The 23,474-nt window shown below is 36.5% G+C and overlaps 1 protein-coding gene across 1 annotated transcript in view; it reads right to left on the reverse strand.

Annotated features, from left to right (window-relative positions):
- Positions 1-23,474, reverse strand: part of LOC101276968 (teneurin-1) — a 350,419-nt gene that overhangs the window by 178,177 nt on the left and 148,768 nt on the right. The window contains exons 12-13 of the mRNA XM_049704537.1: positions 4,752-4,937; positions 1,165-1,311 (exon numbers count right to left, since the gene is read on the reverse strand). Of these exons, the coding sequence (XP_049560494.1) occupies positions 1,165-1,311; positions 4,752-4,937 (333 nt within the window). The remainder of the gene's footprint in view (positions 1-1,164; positions 1,312-4,751; positions 4,938-23,474) is intronic.

Raw genomic sequence — 23,474 nt, forward strand, 5'->3', positions numbered from 1 at the left:
GCACAGAGATAGCAAGAAACTTTTCCCAAACCCTACAGCCAGAAGTACATAGCAGAGCTAATATTTGACCCCAGAAATTCTAACTTCAAAGCCCTGTGCTCTTAATCAGAAAGTTGCTTCTACTTAAAATTCATAAGGTCTTATAACTTTTAAAGGTAAACTGTTAGCCAGAACAATAAAAGAGGACACTTTTACACCTAATTTGGTGCTTAAACGATGATTGCTACCTTATTGTTTTAAGCCCCATTTGGATTCAAATGACAAGGTATATAATTGTCTAAGCACAAATAGAAACCTTGAGGAGTCAAATGTAACAACCTACTTCATTTTAAGTCAATATACAGAAATTAGAAATAAATTTTTTTGTCAATTTCATGTTTTATTGAGTAGAAAGTAAGAGGAAAGTGAGGATTTGTTGTTTTAGGCTCATTCAGAGGTGATTTGGCTGTTTTGAGGCCTGACTGTACAATGTATTAGATGCCTTTGTTTGCTTGATTAAAACAGAAGTGGTTACCTGGAGGCCTTGGAGCCACATACGGCTTTCTAAAACATGTGCAGCTCTTGAATTAAATGTAAAATACTCTACTGTGAATTGTCATGATGCTGTGTCCTTTGAAAGATGTAAAGTGGTACTAAAAGGTAAAGACACAAGAGGGAGCTCTAAATAACTAAGAACAAAGAAAACTACCTCACGATGTGTACAGTGCAAGCTACACTAGCATCTGACAGTTTAGACAGTGGTACGCTGATTTAATTTAGTAGAATAAATGCCACAGATATGGGAAGCAGCATGGTTGTAACAATTAAGAGAACAGAAACTGAAGTCATACAGCCCTGAATTGGAACCTTGGTTCTGTTACTTTCTAGCTGTGTGATCCTGGAAAAGTCACTTACCATCCCCACTCCAAGTATTAGTTTTCCCATTTGTAAACAGGGAAAATAGTACCTATACCTGATAACGTTATTGTGAGAATTAAATGAGATATAATACATGGAAAGAGTTTGGAGTATTGCCTGGTTACTGTAAATATTCAATAAATTGAGATTTACAAAATAGTGTGACTTTATAAGGATTCCTAATTTTCACTCTTGGCCAGATTGGTCATCACTGTGCTAGAGGCTGGGCTATTCCTTTCTTTTATGAACATTTAATAAATGACTCACCTCCATCATTGTCCAAGTTATCTCCACAAAGCATTTCCATGACAACATTGCAGCCTGTCCCACTCCAACCCACCTGACACACACAGTGCCAACCATTTTGATCCAGGGTACATCGCCCATTTCCAAAGCAGAGCCCTGGGCAGCCATCTGAAAAGACAGCAGAGAGTAACAAATTCAGAGATATCAGAATGGGTTTGGCCAACAATGATGTATCTGCCTAGAGGGAAAAATCGAATCATCTGGGCTCCATTCAGATGAGGTGTTGAATAAATGGAAGAGGAGCTTGCTTGCTTATACCACCTTCCCAGGGAACTTGTTATCCCTTACTCTGCTGTGCTTTTCCTTAGAGAGCCAATTAAACGTTATTAATGCTAACCCCAATTCCCAACCTCTGATTCAGACAGGATGAAAACTATGATGGGGACAAGACATGTTTTTTGTTTCTTTTCGAAAAAGGTATCTCCTCATCTCAATCAAAACTGGATGGATGATATTGTATCTAGTTATGACCAAAAAGTTGGGAAAAGACAGCAGTTTCTATGAAGAGATACTTCTCTTAACAACTGCTACTCTGTGCTGATTTTTCCCTTGTGATATGTTGCTTCAGGACTTAGGTATGTTGGTATACAGTTCAGACCATTAATTGCCCACATGGTGCCTTAGAAATGTGCTGCAGTTGCTTTACACCTATTCAGCTCTTCTCTTCAGGATTATTATTGATCTGAAAGCTAAGGATTGATTTTTTTACTTATCTGGTATCTCTCTCAGAAACTAGCATAATAGTATACCTGTAGTAAGTGCTCAACAAATGTTTATGGAATTAATGCACACCAAATTTAGACTTTCAGAATTCTAGAGAATAACTGGATAAATATAGTCAAGAGGAAATTATAATGCTTAAATGACTTCTATCCATTGATAACCCTAACCACAAACACTAACGACGGTCTCTATTTAGACTTTTAATTTCTCAGGGATGACCTACTCTTTCTACCAGTGGTTCAGAGATAGGCTATTCCAAAGGGCAACTCTGCATGTCCCAAGTGCTCAGTGGGCAGATGAACAGAGAGAGCAATAATGGCACATAGCTTCTGGAAATTTCCCCAGTAGCAACACAGGACCAGATCTGGATTTTACAGGAGAGAGTCCAATCAATATTCTTTCCATTTTCTGTCTTTGAAAGAAAATTCCAGCAGTATAAAAAGCAAAAGAATTTTTTAAAAAATCTGTAGAAGTAATCCAGTGTTTCTTGCAAATGGTTTTCCTAGCAACTCTCAACAGACCAGAGGAAGAAAAGACTTTAAAATAAAATGACAGATGGCTGTTAGAAAATATGAAAAGATTATATATATATTCCTCACGCACATGTATAAGATTAAGAAAGAAATTTATCTAGTTCCATTCTCATGCACATACAGTGGATAAAGAGAAATTAGGGATAATTTGAGTATGACATTTTCAACCTTCTGAGGCTGAGGTAATGAAAGGCACCAGGAAATCTGACAGAAAAACCCTTGCAGTCTCTATTGAATGCAGATCCCTGGTGGGGATGGATGATGAGGTACTAACAGGGGAATAATTCTTCTGCCCTTGTAAGGATACTCTACACGGACTTAAAGCTATATTGTTATGTTAGAGAGAAAGTTCAGCTGTCTACCTAAACCTAGTTTATTTAATAATTACCTCTCTGTCATATAAACAGACACACACACACACACACCCCTCGACATCAAGACAAAGAAAAATAATTCTTAAAACTGCTTATCAGTCTATTAAACTCTACGGCAAAAAATCAATCTTTGATATTGGGAAAGCAAATTACTTTTAAGTCTATTACAGCATGAACCTGACAATATTGCACTTAAGTAAGACTGCCAACATTAAAAACAACAACAACAAACAACACCCAAACCCCACCAACACTTCCTTTCCCACATGCATATTTTCGGTTTAAAATATTTTTCTGTTATAAAACTAGAGAGAACGGGCTTACCTCGGACAGCATCTAAGTAGTGAGCTAAAAAGGGGGGAAAAGAGTGATTGAATGAATTTCTGGGAGACCAAAGCTATACAACAAGTACTAATGGTTTACCATCTGTTGCCTGGGAGAACAGCAAACTGGGAATTCTGAAATGCCTGCAGCTCAAAAGTTAGTACACTGGCCTGTGTGGTTTGTGAATAATATTTTCTGTGGGAAAGATATTAATGGCTTTTCTGTAAGAAACTCTATTAGGCTTCCTACAAAAGTGTCATATTTCATTAAAAGTATAAGAACTGCATTTTTACATTTCAGTAATAACTCATGAAGGAGTGCTAGCTTGAACTTCTTATTAGTAATATCTTTAGAAGGGAGTTCTGGAGTAACCACCTTTGGTAATCATGACAATATTTAAATCCTCCTATGTGAAGGCAATAAACTTACTCTAGTGCAGGAATGTAATTACTTAAGCTGCATCTGAATCTCACCCCTCACCACCTTTTTAATGAACCTTAAGTATTTTCCACAGTCACAGAACAAGACTGACTGTAGTTGAGTAGTAATGCAGTTTATTAAAATTATGTTATATATATTATATATACTATACATTACTTTGGCAGGTTCCAACCATTATAACAAAAATCACCTAAAAATGAAAGCTGTAGTACAGTCTAGAGGGGAAAAAAAGCCCATAAACAATGAACTGTGTACCCAGAGGCCCACGCTTGCTTTTGCACTGTATGAATTCTCTGTGTGCTCATAGAATGACACTGGAACACTCTGTTACCCACTTTCCTTAGCTGAACAATGGTAATCATACTGGTCCCTCTGTATACGCAGGGAACCTTGGTGGCAGATACATGTGTGTGTCAAGGGCTTTGATATTTTTCTCAGAAAAAAGTATTTTATAAATGAAACTTTCATTATTATTAGTGTTTTTTATGGTGTGAAGACCACGTGATAGATTAATTATTACATAGACTTTCTCACATCCACAGGTGTTCTCCCAGGAAGCAGCCTGAAAATTAGTGAAATTGGTGACAAGGGACGAGAGAGGGTGGATGCCTCGGTACGAACTCTCTATACTACCCAATAAACAATTCAACACAGATGTTCTATTGATAGCAGGTCAGGAGTGTCTTCCTTATACACATTAAAGACAGCCCTTAATGATACTGAATGGCCCCTGATAAAGTAGTCCCATTTAATGAAACTGCCTCTAAGTGCTTTCAACCAAAACAACCTATACTTTTCAAAAGGAAAAATGGCCAGTGAATGTTAACTTTACAACAAAAGCACTTTTCTTATTAACTAATGACACTATATTCTAATGTATCATCTTTCATTTGAGTAACTCAAAGCACTTGAAAGCAGAAAATATAAAGAATAATGAAGTAATGAGAAAGGAAAAGACACAGAAATAAGTAAGATATTATCAACAAAACAGGAAACCTCCCAGTTAAGGAAACTTTCAAACTTATGGCCAGCCCTCCTACTTCTTCCCTCTTCCCATCTCAAATTCTACAAACAGCTTGGTGATTGACTTGCTAGACTGCTTTACTTCTTCAATTCATCCAATTTACTTTGTTCAAAGTATGGTGGTACTTACCGATTGTACAGTGGTCGCCCTCCCATCCAGGGCTACACTCACATTTTCCATCTTTGCATTGGCCATGCTCAGCACAATGAGAATGACAGGAGCGTTCTTCACATGTTGGTCCTACCCAACCTTCTTCGCATTGGCAAATTCCCCTTGAGCAGACTCCATGGCTACCACACTCCATGGTACAGAGCTCTGTGGGGAATTCAAAGAAGATGTATTTACATATTTTATTACAACCAGAGCCTACTCTTTCAAAAACACATTAGAATTATCAAAATCTCAGTCTATACCTGTATTTAAAATATATAATCAAAATGGCACAAAGCCCTCTAGCATTTGAGTGAATGTACAAGGAATTCTGTTAAAAAAGGTAGTTATATCTCAATGTATAAAATAAACTCTAAATCATATTGCTTTTGAGCAGTCCACAAAATGATAACTGCACTCAAGGCTTAGAAATGAAGTCAGTGCCAAACAAATGTCAAGTGGTTTTCACTAAACATTCATTAAGATTACAGGTAATGTTGTAGGGATTTTGTGATGCTACAAGAAATCACTGGGAAAAACACACAGTGCCCTAATTTCATTCGGGTTTTACAATCAGAAAGATGATAACTTTCTAATAAAATTCATAATATACAAGAGGTAAAGCTGCCAGTGACAGTAATCAACTGCTTTCTCTGATCACACTAACAATATTTGCATTTATTTTAAGGATTTAAAATGACTCTTGGTTGTTAAAATACACAGTCTTCTTATCTCAAAATGCCATTCAATATTTAGCCAATATAATCAAGGTGTATTATTAGCTCTGCCCAGTTTCCCTCTTCTGTATCCCTGACTTTTTTTTTGAGAAACACTGAATATTAATAAAATCATGACAGTAGAAAACCAAAATAAAAGTTTGGCTAGCTTGTTTCTTCATAAAATTCCCTTGCTGGAGGAGCAGAAGGGAGATAAAAGCCTATCGAAAGAATGCAATAGGTTTTGGGTACAATTGGCCACATATCCTTGAATGAAAAAGAGGGTGTGCTGGAAGCCAAGTTGTCTATCTTTCATAGTCTTAAATTCTGAAACTGGTTTTATATATTGATAGATATTGACATATGATGATATAAGTATTACCCTATATTACACGTAACAAAGGTCTTCATATGTAACAAAGGTTCTACACTATAGGTAGCAGAGTTAATTTTTCAGTAGGTGAGAATATTCTTCTGATAAAGCCATGATTATGAATTTTATTACTATCTGGATCAATATATTCACTAATTCATTCACAAGTATTCTTTGAGGGTCAAGATTTCACAGAAAGAGTAAACGGTTTGGAATAAGAATTCCTCTGCATAAAAGCTGCGTATCCTTAGGCAAATTACTAACATGCTTTCTTAATCTCTGCTTGTGTAACTACACAATGGAAGTAATAATATTTACACCTGACAGGGTCATTGGGCAGTTTGAGGTATATTTTGGAGGTAGAACCAATATGAATTGCTTAAGAGAGGATATAGGAAATGAAGGAAAGGGAAAAATAAAAGTTTTGGCTTAAACAAATGGGTGAATAATGCTGCCACTAACAAAATGGAAAAGGATAAAGGAAGAATAAGATGGGAGATCAAACAGATTAACATTGAGATAACATATAGATAGCCAAATGAAGATGTCAATTAAGCACTAAGATATATGAATTTGACAGGCCAGGGTTAGAGATATGAAATTGGCAACCATTAGCATATAGGTGGTATTTAGCATCTAAGTTTGAGACCAGATGATATCCCCTAAGGAATGAGCCCTGAGGTGTTCTGTGATTTAAAGATAAGGTAGAAAAAGAGGAACCATCAAAGGAGACTGGGAAGGAGAGGGCAGTGAGTGATAGGAGGAAATCTTATAGATTGTGGTACAGCTAAAGCCAAAAGAGGACACTTTTTCAAGAAGGGGGTAGTCATCATAGGGACAGAGTAAAGGGCCAAAGTAGGTGATTAAACAGTTAATCCCACTAGGGGATTATAAGTAAAGAAAAAAGTATAGGAGACCCCTGTAAGTTAATGATCACTCAAGAAAGCAGGTTTGCTTAACCACAAAACCAAGCAGGCTTGCTTAGCAACAAAACCAGGTAACAGAAACATGAGACATGCCCCCAAACAATAAAACAATGGTGGCATGAGACCCACATCCATCCCAGTGAGCTCAGTAAGTTAATGATTACTAGGACACGCTCCTCTGCACGCACTAAAAACAAAAATATAAGGAAAAGGTGACATTATACTAAAACCTGAAATGATTTAACATATTTTAGTATATGTTATTGCCTTTTTGCTCATTTCCATTGCACCATGACAGTCCCAGCTTGACCATGTAGGGACAAGAAAACTCTCCCACCCGACGTGGAGGAGGAACTGATGACGATGGAATTTTGATGTCTATTCAAGAATGAGGAAGAAGGTGGTTTTCTCCCCCTCCCCACTTTTCCTTTGATCATAAAACTGTAGCCCACTAAGTTCTTGGGGTGCGGCACCCTCTCGTCCACCTGCTTGTAAGCCTCACAAGTGTCCTATTCTAATAAATCACTTCTTATCTATCACTTTGCCTCTTGCTGAATTCCTTCTGCGTTGAGACATAAAGAACTGGAGCTCCTCGGAGCCCCTGAAGTGCCACCTAATGGTTTCAGTTACGTAAAAAATATGGCTCAGAGGTCAAGTGAGACATGGGCAGAGAAGTACCCATTGGATTTACCACATGGAAATTGTTGGTAACTTCAGGAAGAGCTGTATTGATAAAGTGGTAGTTGTAAAGCCAGACTGCACTGGGTGGAAGAGTGAATAGAAAACTGTGTGTGGGATCACCAGGTTGTGAGAAAAGTCTAGGACCCAGACAATACCAAAAAGGGGGGACTTAGCCTAATAAATGGCAGCTCAAGTAGGTTAATCTTGAATTAGCACCAACACTCTATATCTTGATTTTGAATCTATGATTGATAATCTGGATTTTGAAATTCAGTTCTTATAGTGAATTTGCTATTGTAATTCTGCTCCCCTTAATGGCCTCCCTCAAGACACTAAAAGCTGAACTGAAAGGGCATTTCTAAGATTAGAAAGCTAAGTGGTCAAAGCCAATCAAGCCAGAGCTGACTGAAACAATGAGAGACAAACATTTTGCATATATTGCTTTATACAACTATAAATTTTAGACATAGGAGTACATCATTCTGATGATTTCCTGAAAAGTAGTAGGACTAGATGAAATAGTATTCATCTAGTATTCATTCACTGTTCAGAACTAGATGAACAGTATTGGCAAAATGGCAGACTAGGCTATCTTTAAACCACCTTGATATAAACCCTTAGAAATGGTGAATATAATGTAATAATTTTTAAAATTGCATGTCTTAGTTCACAAGAAAGAGAAATTCTCAAACACTGGAAGCAAAGAGGATGCTAACAGTCAAAGACGTAAGCATATAAGTCAACCCTCTGGCAGCATAGAGGGGTTATTATACCCAGTAATGACCAGGGGATTGGGTATCTGTGTCCACAAAGGGAAAAGAGATGAGGTCTTTGGCCCATTTAAGATGGAGAGTTGGATGGAAACACCTGCAGAAAGCAAGGACAACCCCTGAAAAGCTGCAATCTCAATGAGATGGGGACTAATAAACTATCCACTAGCTCAGAGAGATGGCAAAGAAGCATTGACTATATAATAGTAACAACAACAACATCAACAACAATAACAATTGGGGGGTTAGAAGACAGTAGTGAAATAAAATATTACCTTATCATAATATGTGCAATGGAGTACCCTGTGTTCAATATTTCTAAAGCCTTGTATTTTTCAGGAGTTAGGTAAGAGATACTTTGTCAAGTATGCATATAAAAATGTAAAGGTGGAGCTCTGTTTCTAGTGATTGTGACCTAAATAATTTTTACTATTCTCTTCTGATGAGAACTAGAAAATCTAGACAAAATATATTCTAAAATTTGTTGGATGTTACTACTAGAATTCACAAAAGGGTAAAGAATTGCTGGGCCAAGTTCCAGCAATTATATTTGCTTATTATAAAGCTAGGAGAAAATGAAAACCCAGAGAGGTGTCTGATATTTTTGGATGCTTCTTTTCTAGAAGTGTCTGTCAATTCTGGTAGATGCAGCTGGAAGTTTCAAAGGTTGGGTAAAGCTTTTGTCAGTCTCATGGGGACAGAAAAAATACTTGACTGGATAATGGCTAGGAAATTTCCAATACTGAAGAAAACACCAAGCCAAATATTGAAGCAAAACTGAAGGAACAAAAAAGAGAAAAAGGCAGATTCACAATTATAGTCAGAGACTTTTATGACCCCCTTTCTCGTTAACTAACTGACAGAACAAGCAGACGACTTAGAAAGAATATGGAATATTTGACCAACATGATTAACAAATTTGATCCAATTGATACATACAGAACACTGCATTAAATAACTACAACATACACAGAAATTCCAAGTGCACAAAGAACATTTACAAATATTGACCACATGCTAGGCTATAAAGCAAGTCTCAACGTATTTCTAAGTATTGAAATTATATATAGCATGTTTCTACCTACTATGGAATTAAACTTGAAATCAGCAACAAAAGATAATTATAAAATCCATATAATTTGGAAATTAAGAAATAGACTTCTGAATGAACTACAGAACAGAGAAGAAATCATCATGGAAATAGGAAAATATTTTTTTTGTTTTTTTTTTTTGCGGTATGCGGGCCTCTCACTGCTGTGGCCTCTCCCGTTGCGGAGCACAGGCTCTGGACACGCAGGCTCAGTGGCCATGGCTCACGGGCCCAGCCGCTCCATGGCATGTGGGATCTTCCTGCACCGGGGCACGAACCCGTGTCCCCTGCATTGGCAGGCGGACTCTCAACCACTGCGCCACCAGGGAAGCCCAGAAAATATTTTGAAATGAATGAAAATGAAGGTACCACATATCAAATTTTGTGTAATATAACTCAGTCCCTATGTATAGGAAAATTTATAAGGTAGAACGGAAAACCACCTGGAGAACAATGACCCAAGCATCCAATTTTAAAAAATTAGGAAAAGAAGAGCAAAGTAAACTCCAAGAGGTATAAGGAAGAAAATAATAAGAGCTGAGATTAATTAAATAAGAACAAACATATGATAGAAAGGATCAACAAAGCCAATACCTGATGATTTGCATAGACTAATAAAACTGATAAATCCCTGATGGGGACTGACCAAGATGAAACTACAGAAGACCCAAATAACTAATATCGGGAATGAAAAAGATGACATTGTTGCAGATCCTTCAGACATAAAACATCATAAGAGGATATCACAAACAACTTTTTGTCAATACATTTAAAACTTTCAGTGGAATGGAAAAATCCCTACAAAAATACAGCTTACAATAATAAACACAAGAAAAACAGGAAACTGAATAGTTTCTATAAAAAACCTTAATAAACAATGAAAAATATTCCCTCGCCCACAAACAATTACAGTCTCAGATGACTTCATTTGTAAATATACCAAACTTTTAAGGAAGAAAAAATTGCCAATCTTGAGTAAACTTTTCCAAAGAATAGAAAAAGAGAAACACTTCACAAATATGCTTTATGAGTCCAACATAACCTTGATGTAAAATTCTGACAAGTATATTATAAGAAAAAATACAGGCCAATCTCACTCATAAGTATGGATGCAAAAACTCTAAACAAAATATTAACACAGTAAAACTGGTATTACACAACAAGAAATTGTATAATGACCAATTTGTGCTTATTCTAGAAATGCAAGATTGTATTAAAACTTGAAAATCAATCATTGTAATTCATCATATATATGGAATAAAAGAGAAAACTCATATGATCATCTCCACAGATATATAATGAGTATTTGATAAAATACTAAACATTCATTTGTGATAAAAACTTATAGCAAATTAAGACCAAAAGGAACTTTAACTGATAAAGATTAGCTGCAAAACCCCCCCACAGCAAACATTATTTAGTACTGAGATGTTGAATTCTTTTCTTCTACTACTGAGACTGAGAAAAGATGCCTATGATCATCACTGCTATACAACATAATTCTAGAGGTCCTAGCCAGTGCAATAATGCAAGAAAAAGAAAAAAAAGTATAAAAATTGAAAAGCAATAAATAAAATAATCATATGGTAGTTCTATTTTTAGTTTTTTAAGGAACCTCCATACTGTTCTCCATAGTGGCTGTATCAATTTATATTCCCACCAACAGTGCAAGAGGGTTCCCTTTTCTCCACATCCTGTCCAGCATTTATTGTTAGTGGATTTAAAAATATATATATTTATTTTATTTATCTATTTTTGGCTGCGTTGGGTCTTTGTTGCTGCTCGCGGGCTTTCTCTAGTTGTGGTAAGTGGGGGCTACTCTTTGTTGTGGTGCACGGGCTTCTCACTGCAGTGGCTTCTCTTGTTGCAGAGCACAGGCTCTAGGCGCGCGGGCTTCAGTAGTTGTGGCATGCGGGCTCAGTAGTTGTGGCTCACGGGCTCTAGAGCACAGGCTCAGTAGTTGTGGTCCACAGGCTTAGTTGCTCTGTGGCATGTGGGATCTTCCTGGACCAGGGCTTGAACCCATGTCCCCTGCACTGGCAGGTGGATTCTTAACCACTGTGCCACCAGGGAAGCCAATTAGTGGATTTTTTGATGATGGCCATTCTGACCAGTGTGAGATGATACTTCATTGTAGCTTTGATTTGCATTTCTCTAATGACTAGAGATGTTGAGCATCCTTTCAATCCCACTACTGGGCATATACCCTGAGAAAACCATAATTCAAAAAGAGTCATATACCACAATGTTCATTGCAGCACTATTTACAATAGCCAGGACATGGAAGCAACCTAAGTGTCCATCAACAGATGAATGGATAAAGAAGATGTGGCACATATATACAATGGAATGTTACTCAGCCATAAGAAGAAATGAAATTGAGTTATTTGTAGTGAGGTGGATAGACCTAGAGTCTGTCATACAGAGTGAAGTACGTCTGAAAGAGAAAAACAAATACTGTATGCTAACATATATATGGAATCAAAAAAAAACAAAAACGTTCTGAAGAACCTAGGGGCAGGACAGGAATAAAGACGCAGACGTAGAGAATGGACTTGAGGACACGGGGAGGGGGAAGGGTAAGCTGGGACGAAGTGAGAGAGTGCCACTGACATACATACATTACCACATGTAAAATAGATAGCTAGTGGGAAGCAGCCGCAGAGCACAGGGAGATCAGCTCGGTGCTCGGTGACCACCTAGAAGGGTGGGATAGGGAGGTTGGGAGGGAGACGCAAGAGGGAGGGGATATGAAGATATATGTATACGCATAGCTGATTCACTTTGTTATACAGCAGAAACTAACACAACATTGTAAAGCAATTATACGCCAATAAAGATGTTAAAAAAAGTTAAGAAAATCATTATTCACGGATAGTATGATTGTGCATGTACAAACTACAAAAAGAATCTGTATAGATAAATTATTAGAATTAATATGTGAATTTAGCAAGATCTCTAGATACATGGTTAATATAGATAAAAAAGTTATTTCTATATATGAACAGCAAACAATGAGAAAATTTTAAAATACCATTAACAACAGCATCACAATATCATATACCTAGTAATAATTTTAACAAAATATTTGCACGATCTATACTGGAAAACTATAGAACTTTATGAGAGAAACTAGAGAAGACCTGGATAAATGGAAAGCTATAACATATTTGTGAATTGAAAAATTCAAAATTAAAGATGCCAATTTACCCCAAATTCTTCTGCAGATTCAATGCAACCCCAATCAATATCTTGGAAGTTGTGTGTGTGTGTTTGTACATTTATGTGAATTTTGATCAGCCAAAGAAAGAAGCAGAATAAAGTGAGACGACGTACTCTAGCTGATAGCAAGACTTATTATAAAGCTATGTTAATTTAGACAGTGGGCTTTGGTACAATGGCAAATAGACCACTGAGAGTAAATAGAGTCCTAAAACAGATCCATACATATAAGGATACTTGATTTATGGTAAAGGTGGTACTGTAGGCAAGTGGGAAATGACTACTGTTTTATATTAAATGGTTCTGGGAAACTGAATATCCATTAAGAAAAAATTCATCTTTACCTCAGCACATATACAAAATCAAATCCAGATAGAATGTACTAAACATAAACTGATAAAGCTTCTAGAACAACATAAGAAAACAATTTCATGATCTTAGGGTACAAAAAAATTTTTTTAACTGTACACAAAAATGCTAACCATAAAGGTAAAAGACAATAAATTGGACTGTATCAAAATTAAGAATTTCTTTTAATCAAAAGATAGAGAGGGCTTCCCTGGTGGCGCAGTGGTTGAGAGTCTGCCTGCCAATGCGGGGGACACGGGTTCGTGCCCCGGCCCGGGAAGATCCCACATGCTGCGGAGTGGCTGGGCCCGTGAGCCATGGCCGCTGAGCCTGAGCGTCCGGAGCCTGTGCTCTGCAAGGGGTGAGGCCACAGCAGTGAGAGGCCCGCGTACCGCAAAAAAAAAAAAAAAAAAGATAGAGAAAAAGCATGCTATATCAGTGGTAGAGTATATTCACAGTGGTTACCAGGTGTTTCTTACTTGGATAGTTCACTGTACTGTACAGTTAGGACTTTTGTCCTTTTCTCTGTGTGTGTGTTATATTTTAATGAAATGTTAAGAAATTAAAGATAATGACCATGGACTTCCCTAGTGGTCCAGTGATTAAGAATCCGCCTTCCAGTGCATGGGATGTGGGTTCGATCCCTGGTCAGGGAACTAAGATCCCACATGCCACGGGGCAACTAAGTCACATGCTGCAACTACTGAGCCCACGCGCCACAACTAGAGAGCCCGCATGCTCTGGAGGCCACACGCCACAACTAGAGAGAAGCCCACACACTGCAATGAAGAGCCTGCGCGCCGCAACAAAAGATCCCACATGCCAAAACGAAGCTCCTGTGTGCCGCATCTAAGACCCAATGCAGCCAAATAAATTAATTAATTAAAAAAATTAAACCTCCCTTAAAAAAAATAAAGATAATGACCAAAAGAAAATAAACAAAATATATAACTTCCTAACCAGAAAAAGAGAAATAAGAATGAAGATAACCCAGTCAATCAGAGCAAAGGCAGAAAAAGGGTAAAAGTCAATGAAAAAATAAATGATGTAAATAGGAGACACAAAAGAAGATTATAGGATATAACTCCAAACATGTCAGTAATACTAGTAAATAAAAACAAATTGAACTTGCAATTTAAGAGTGAGACTCTGGAACTGAGCGAAGAAGAAAATCTAGTTATGTTCCTTCTGTTAATAAGAGATGTGCTGAAACACACTAATACAGAAAAGTTAGCAAAAAGGGAAAAAAGGCACTGTAGTAAAGTACCAAGAGAAACTTGATATAGTTATAATATTATCAGATGAAATAGATTTCAAGGTATAAAATATTATTATGGATAGAGTCATTATGTAATGATAAAAGGATTAATTCACCAGGAAGATGTAACAATCCTGATCCTGTAAGAAAATACAGCTTCAAGATATATAAAGCAAAACTCGACATACTTATATTAAGACAAATTGAAAATTTCAACTTCAGGAATAAGAAGATAAAAAATTAGTGGATGTAGAAAATTTGAATAGTACAATTAACAACTTTAATGGACATATATAGAACCCCAAACGTATGACTATACAATACATATTCTTTTCAAGAACACACAGAATACCCACAAAACTGACAATTATTAGTTCACAAAGCAAGGCTCAACAAATGACAAAGATTCGACACCACATAGATCATGCTGTTTCAGCAAAATGCACTAAAATTAGAAATCAATAAACAAAAAGCAAAAGAAAAAATGCAGAAAAGTGTTCCTTAGAAATACACTTTAAAATAATTTATGAATCACATAAAAATTATATTGGAAATTAGGAACTGAATAACAATGAAAATACTATTTATAAAAACCTGTGGGATACAGCTTAGACAGTAACTTAGAGGAAATGTACAGCCTTTCATACATTTAGTAGAAAAGAAGAACAACTGAAAATTAATGAAGAAAGCATCCAACCCAAGGAGTTAGAAAAAAGACTACATATAAGTAGAAGGGAGGAAACAACAAAAGAGCTAAAGTTAATGAAATGAGAAACAAAGAAACAATAGAGAAGATGAACTAAACCAAAATCTGTGTCTTTGACATGAATAATAAAATAGAGAAAGCTTTGACAAAGTAGAACAAGAAATAAAGAAAGGAAATGAACAAGTAAGCATTAAAGATTAAAATATAAAAATAAATTAGAGAGTGCTATGAACAACTTTATGCCACTAAGTTTGAAACCTTAGATGAAGTAAATTATTTTTCAAGAAAAAAAAATGAATTTGAGAAGAAACAGAAAGCCTGAATACACCTTAAAGACATTGAAAATGGCCCAGATGGTTTTACAGGTGTATTTAGCCAAACTTCTAAGCGACAGATAGATAATCTATTTTAAGTCACATCAGAGAACACAAAAAGAGAAAAGACTTCCTGAATCATTTTATGAGACTACTATAATCTAGTTCTAAAATAAGGTAAGTAAAGAAGGGACTTTTTTGTAGGCCTATCTCACTTATAAACATGGCTGCAAAAATCTCCAATAAAAGATCTGAAAATCAAACCAGCAAAAAACACACACGCGCACACACACACGTGCACACACACACACACACATAGAAAATTACAACCAAGTAGGCATGAATGCTAGGATGGTTTAACTTTTGAAAATCTATTAATGCAATTCATCATTGAATTAATCTGTTTCACTTTAATCTCATTTCATAATGTATTAAAGAAAAAATATCTTATATACGGAAAGATTATATAATATTATATATTTATAAAATAACTCCTATTTATGATGTAATCTCTTAGCAAAATAGGACTAGAAGGAAATTTACTGAATATAATAAAGGTGATTTACCAAAATCCTAAAGTAAGCGTCAAATGTAGTAATAAAATAATAGAATTCCCTTAAAGTCAGAAGTACTACAATTAACTGCTGCTTCGAATTCAATGTGGTACTGGAGAACTTAGCTAGCACAATAAGGCAACCAAAAATATAAAATGTTTAATGTCTGGAAAGGAAGGCACAAAATTGAATATACAGGTAAACTATGGAAACAGGAAGAGAGGATAGCAAAGTTATTGTAAACAAGATCAACAGAAAAAAATCAACAGCCTGCCTATATATCAGGAACAGCCAATTAGAACATGTAATTTTTTAAAAAAGATCTCATTCATAATAATAACAAATCTAGCAAAAAAAGTTCAACATTCTTTTATATAAGAATTTAAAACTTTCTGAAGAACACATACCAAGACTCAATCAATGGGGAGATATACTGTGTTCATGGCTCACACACCTCAATATCATTAAGATGTCAATTTTCCTCTACTAGTTCTGTAAATTCAACAACCGTTTTCATAGAGCTTGAAAACCTGATCCTAAAATCCGTATGAAACAGAAAAGACTAAGAACATTTTGAAGTATATTCATTGATGTGTGTATGTGTGTCCAGCCTAAATGTACATCAATAGGAAAATGGATATATAAATTTTGGTGTAGTCATACAATGCAAAAATATACAGAAGTTAAGTTGAATAAAGTAGAGGTACATGCCTCAAAACGGATAAACCTTAAAAACATAATGATAATGGAAGGAAGCAAGTTATTCATATGAAATTTAAACATACGCAGAACAATATAGTTTTATGGGTATATACATATTTGTAAAAGCCTAAAAATATGTACAAGAATGATTAAATTTAGGGTAGTGGCTTCCACTGCAGGGAAGGGAGGGGACTGGAAGCACAAAAGGATACACAGGGAGTTATTTGTATTTGTTACTTTTTAAAGCTAAGTTGTGGGTTTACAGTTGTGCATTATGTTGTTTTATGTGTTTGGAATATTTAGTAATAATATCCAAAAGAAAAGAAATAAAGAATAGATAAGAAATGACTGTCTTAGGACTTTCCTGGTGGTCCTGTGGGTAAAACTCCTTACTCCCGATGCAGGCGGCAAGGGTTCGATCCCTGGTCGGGGAACTAAGATACTGCATGCTGCAGGACGGGGCCACCAAAAAAAAAAAAAAGAAACGACTTGTCTGTTCTGGCTGCCTCTGAGTCTGAATCTCCCAAAGAACAAATTTCTAGGAGGCACTAGATTGCAGAAGAGTCGGGGACAGCATTCTCTCAAAGACCTTACATATTATATTGATGCCATACTCAGCAGTGAGCTATTCTATCCATTTGGGGAAATCTCCATAATTTTCAACTTGTAATCTTTTTAAAACCTTCCTGTATTTGTTACACGTGTGTGACCTGAGTGGTGTTATCAGTGTTTTTGTCAATATTTACTATGTTTTTCTATTTAGGTTAATTCCAACAATTTTGTACTTTAATAAAATGTTGTAAACAGTGCAAGAAAAAGAAACAACTGTCTTTAGGGACCACTCTGTTGAATAAATAAGTGGAGATGTGACTTAACCTCAACACGAAACCCCCCACAGACATAAGCCACAACTACTAATCTGATTGACAGTGTCAGCACTGCAAGGATCCAGGCGGGAAGCGATATCTGCATGAGTAAGGGAATCCTCTAAGAAATAAATTACTACACATGGAGAAGCAGATCTTCAACAAGAAGCATTCCTCACTTTGAACTGCATCAACATTCCTGCAATTGCCTCCATTTCCAAATGGAGTTTCTGGACTCATCTAAGATGTTTTTCAATCCCAATCTTTTATGATTAGCAGTGGGGTGGGCGTGGGAGGACTAACAGAAAACAGATGCTGGCAATTGTATAATTTATAAACATGCTAGAAATGATATTTGCTCTAATATATTTGTCTTATGAATAGTTCTATTCCATGTGTAATATTTTCTATCTGGTTGAAAATACATTAACATTACAGGCTACAAAATATGACAAAAGAATGCTAAAATATAAACATTCTTTTGTGCAAATGTATTGGGAAAGAACATGAAAAATATAGGCAGACACTTTAAAGTTCTATTGAGACATTTCATTTTTAATAAGTTTCTTTATGCATGTCAACAATGAACAACACTTGTATAAATTGAACTAGGATACAACTGGAACACTTCTTTGTTGCATGCTGACAAAGAACAATTTGATTAAACAGTAAATCCTTCAGAGCCTCCCTCAGAACCATTTCTCTTAGGTTTACTTCTTAGACAAAAGTTCCCAGTAAAGTAAATTCTGTTATTCTTAGCACTTTGGCTGTGCCCAACATTAGACAATGATAATATTGGGCACCCTGAAATATTAAATCTGGGTATTAGCTAGGCTCTAAAATACACATTTATGTAACATTTTCAATAATTCAATATGGCATTCTAAACAAAGGACACCTTTGATGTAAAAATTCATGAAAATTAAGGAAGTATTACATGTCCACTTGTTCAGCATCTACTAGAATCAGTTAAAGATCAAAGGAAATCAGGCTGGGAGCATAAGGAAAATCAAGAATTGGGAATGAATGAACCTGAATAGAGACCTTCTCTTTGATAGACTATCATACAATTTTTATTGGGGAAACTATGAGATTTTCTCATTGTTTTATGTGATTAATATGGGAAATAAGAGTAAGGAAAAAAAGTAAGTTGATTTGATAAGTGTGAGCAGTACCAAGTCAAGCAGGTTAAGGACTGGAAAAGTTTTTACAGTGTATCCCAGGCTCTTCACTAAAATCAAGCAATGAATCAACCAAGAATAATAAATATTATTAAGAATAAAAGTTTGTGTACTTGGTATTATTTTTCAAATATTTGAATCGTTTTTATTTTACTACTACAGGTCCTTGCATTCCTCAGTGGCAGACATTCTACTTGAGAGTGGGACTATTATAAATAACTGTTAACTTTGTAGAACACGTGTTCAGGCTCGTACACATGCAGGTTCGCACATAGACATGCATACACGCACACTTTTTGGGTCCCTGTTTCTCTGAAAAGCAATTGGGAAAATATTATCTATTTTATTGCACAGAGTTAAATTCAATACCACCTCCACCCGATCTTTATCAGTACGTTGCTATGACAAAGATTTGGTTTTACTGTGGGCCATGTATCACATTTTCTGTGTTTCAGGTGTAATAGTGTATCTCTCATTTTAACACAGAAACCTATGACATAAGCATAACACTTGTCTTTCAGCCCCAACATTACAATGAGCTTCAATATATTATAGTAATCTGAACACTGTCTTACATTTGAACAACAATTTGATTGAAGAGACTACAAATGATACATGTCAGCTAGCTCTTTCTGTACAAATAGCAACATAGAAGCAGCAGTAACAACACCACCACACTCCATCCTATAAAACTCTTGAGATGAGTCTCAAATTCTCGGATAAGAACTAAATCTGAAGGAATCTAGTATGTGAGGATCAAAAGTTGAATTGACTTTCAGCTTAATGTTTCATGGAGTATGGTTATCACATGGCTTTGGATTTCCTTTATAAACTGGTGAACTGCTCTTTGGTAAATGTGAAAAACCTGACAAGACAGAAAAAATCATGCCTGGCTTACAACTTTTGAATTCAATAAAATACTCAACTGGCTTTTTTCAGTAGCTAGACTCTTTCCTTTGGAATAAATCCTGTTTGCTTTTCGGCCAAATGAAATATTCTCCCATAATTCTAGAGATCACATTTTGTTTAACTCAGTGATCAGAAGCTGGAAACACTGAGGCTGAGGTGAATTTCTACTTATTCATAGATACAGATGCAAAACTGTCTCAATCCTTTGATTACGAACCCAACATACTCGTCTATCCAATAATATCCCCAATTGGCAAAGAATGTTGATATCTAGACACTTGTCTCACAACTGCTTTTCACTTGACCCAATCAGGTACCAGATTGTCAGGGTAATACCATCACCCTTAAGGAGAAAATATTAACTTTGGAAACTCCAAACATATGATTTGTAGCAGGCCCTGTGCTCTGAACTGATTGTTCAGCTATGGAAAAGTTTGTGTCAGTCTATCCACAGTTTTGTGCTTAGACTTTCTTACCATCGTTGCTACCTATTTGCAGTCTGTGACCACCTAAAAGGGCAAGCCTAACTGGCTCATCAAGGTATCAAACTCATGTCCTTGGCCTCAATAAGACAGTGCCCTCACTCATTAAACTATATACAACTACTACTGGAGCAATTATCATTACATCTTGGCTCAGAGTGGCTACTTAAGAAGTATTTATTGGTAAGTCAGAAAGCTGTTCTTTATATATAACGTTTAGCATTCTTTTTGGCATGATTAGACATAATGTTAAAATTGTGCTAAGGAGAACTTTCTCTTCCTTCGGATTGATATTAGACCTCTTCTTGCCTCTTGAAAAAATTTTGATATTACCTCTCTTCTCCCCAAAATGAATTTCATTAAGCACATCTAAAACTCCTGCTTGGTGTTTTTCTGAGGCAATAAGCCTTCCAAGTGAGCACAGAAAGGTCTATGTTCCCTGAAGCGCTACAAATGATGGACTGAGAGAACTTCAGACACATCCAAGCTCCAAAACACATCTGATAGCATACTTCAGGGGTGAAGCCAAAGCTGTTTGCTGGAAGGACACTTCATGCAGACTGGAAAATTTACTCTGAATAAAAGAAAGCTTATATACCTGTTTTTACCCCATTCAACACTCTTGCTAAGGGCTCTCTGGATTTAGAAAATGAAGTCTAATTGGAGTCCACAAGAGAGACAAGGCCAGCAGTCATCAGGCAATCTCTGAAACTGTGGTAGGCTCCACCTGCATCCTTAATGTGTAAGGTGTGTTCAAGGCATTACACAGGCACAGAAAGCAGCTTTCTGTCAAAGACCTGGGGAAGGGCTGCATACATATTTACAAAGCTGCCATCATTGCCCAGCAGACCATGCACCTACTGTTTATTTTTACCCCTATAAATAAATATGACACGGAGAAATGAAATGTAAAGAATCCAGCGTCAACAAAATCCTCTGCATGATGAAGACAAAGGCATATAAATGTCCTTATATATCATCTGAAGGCACAATTTAGTGCTATTTAATACATTTAGTTTTTAATTTATAATTTTACTCTATGGCAATCACTAAAATGTTTAAAAGGCTGTATGGTTATTAGTGTCATCTGAACTTCAAGAGACATACTTTATACGTTTCCTAAAAGCTACCATATTCATTCTTCTAAGAACTAATAATGGGATTATTATTATATAAAGAATTTGACTTCATGTCTATCCTTGTGCCACAATATCAACATTCCAGAGAGGTTGTACTGTACTGTGGGAAAGCTATGGGTAGGGAGTATATTAACCTGGCTATATTAAGACAAACTTTAAGTCCTTGACTTACTTTCAATTCCACAGATATCATGCTACATATTTCTACTTGGCTAGGCCATCATCACCTTAAACTCAAAATATTTATAACCTACCTTTTAATTTCTACTCATAATCCCATGTTTTACCCTGATTTCACTTTTTTTTTAACATCTTTATTGGAGTATAATTGCTTTACAATGGTGTGTTACTTTCTGCTTTATAACAAAATAAATCAGTATACATACCCATATGTCCCCATATCTCTTCCCTCTTGCATCTCCCTCCCTCCCACCCTCCCTATCCCACCCTTATAGCTGGTCACAAAGCACCGAGCTGATCTCCCTGTGCCATGCGGCTGCTTCCCACTAGCTATCTATTTTATGTTTGGTAGTGTATATATGTCCATATATACACTATCACTCTCTCACTTTGTCCCAGCTTACCCTTCCCCCTCCGCGTGTCCTGAAGTCCATTCTCTAGTAGGTCTGCGTCTTTATTCCCGTCTTGCCCCTAGGTTCTTCATGACCTTATTTTATTTTATTTTATTTTTTTAGATTCCATATATATGTGTTACAATACGGGATTTGTTTTTCTCGTTCTGACTTACTTCACTCTGTATGATGGACTCTAGGTCCATCCACCTCACTACAAATAACTCAATTTTGTATCTTTTTATGGCTGAGTAATATTCCATTGTATATATCTGCCACATCTTCTTTATCCATTCATCTGTCAGAGGACACTTAGGTTGTTTCCATGTCCTGGCTATTCTAAACAGAGCTGCAATGAACATTGTGGTACACGACTGTTTTTGAATTATGGTATTCTCAGGGTATATGCCCAGTAATGGGATTGCTGGGTCGTATGGTAGTTGTATTTTTGGATTTCTAAGGAACCTCCATACTGTTCTCCATAGTGGCTGTATCAATTTACATTCCCACCAACAGTGTATGAGAGTTCCCTTTTCTCCACACCCTCTCCAGCATTTATTGTTTGTAGATATTTTTTATGTTTCCAATTGAATTTATTAGTTTTTAACATCTTTATTGGAGTATAATTGCTTTACAATGGTTTGTTAGTTTCTGCTTTATAACAAAGTGAATGAGTTATACATATACATATATCCCCATATCTCTTCCCACCTGCATCTGCCTCGCCCCCTATCCCACCCCTCTAGATGGTCACAAAGCACCGAGCTGATCTCCCTGTGCTTTGTGGCTGCTTCCCACTAGCTATCTATTTTACGTTTGGTAGTGTAATTATGTCCATGCCACTCTCACTTTGTCCCAGCCTACCCTTCCCCCTCGCCGTATCCTCAAGTTCATTCTCTAGTAGGTCTGCATCTTTACTCCCTTCTTGCCTCTAGGTTCTTCATGACCATTTACTTTTTCTTTTTAGATTCCATATATATGTGTTAACATACGGTATTTGTTTCTCTCTTTCTGACTTACTTTACTCTGTATGACAGTCTCTAGGTCCATCCACCTCACTAGAAATAACTCAGTTTGTTCCTTTTTAATGGCTGACTAATATTCCATTGTATATATGTTCCACATCTTCTTTATCCATTCATCTGTCGAGGCACACTTAGGTTGCTTCCATGTCCTGGCTATTGTAAATAGGGCTGCAATGAACATTTTGGTACATGACTCTTTTTGAATTATGGTTTTCTCAGGGTATATGCCCAGTACTGGGATTGCTGGGTCATATGGTAGTTCTATTTTTAGTTTTTTTTTTTGTTTTTTTTTTTGCGGTACGCGGACCTCTCACTGTTGTGGCCTCTCCCTTCATGGACCACAGGCTCCAGACGCGCAGGCTCAGCGGCCATGGCTCATGGGCCTAGCCGCTCTGCAGCATGTGGGATCTTCCCGGACCGGGACACAAACCCATGTCCCCTGCATCGGCAGGCGGACTCTCAACCACTGCGCCACCAGGGAAGCCCTATTTTTAGGTTTTTAAGGAACGTCCATAGTGTTCTCCATAGTGGCTGTATCAATTTATGTTCCCACCAACAGTGTGTGAGGGTTCCCTTTTCTCCACACCCTCTCTGGCATTTATTGTTTCTAGATTTTTTGATGATGGCCATTCTGACCAGTGTGAGATGATATCGCATTGTAGTTTTGATTTGCATTTCTCTAATGATTAATGATGTTGAGCGTTCTTTCATGTGTTTGTTGGCAATCTGTATATCTTGTTTGGAGAAATGTCTATTTAGGTCTTCTGCCCATTTTTGGACTGGGTTGTTTGTTTTTTTGATATTGAGCTGCAAGAGCTGCTTGTAAATTTTGGAGATTAATCCTTTGTCAGTTGCTTCATTTGTAAAT

This window comes from Orcinus orca, chromosome X, assembly GCF_937001465.1.
Source record: "Orcinus orca chromosome X, mOrcOrc1.1, whole genome shotgun sequence".
Taxonomy (NCBI): domain Eukaryota; kingdom Metazoa; phylum Chordata; class Mammalia; order Artiodactyla; family Delphinidae; genus Orcinus; species Orcinus orca.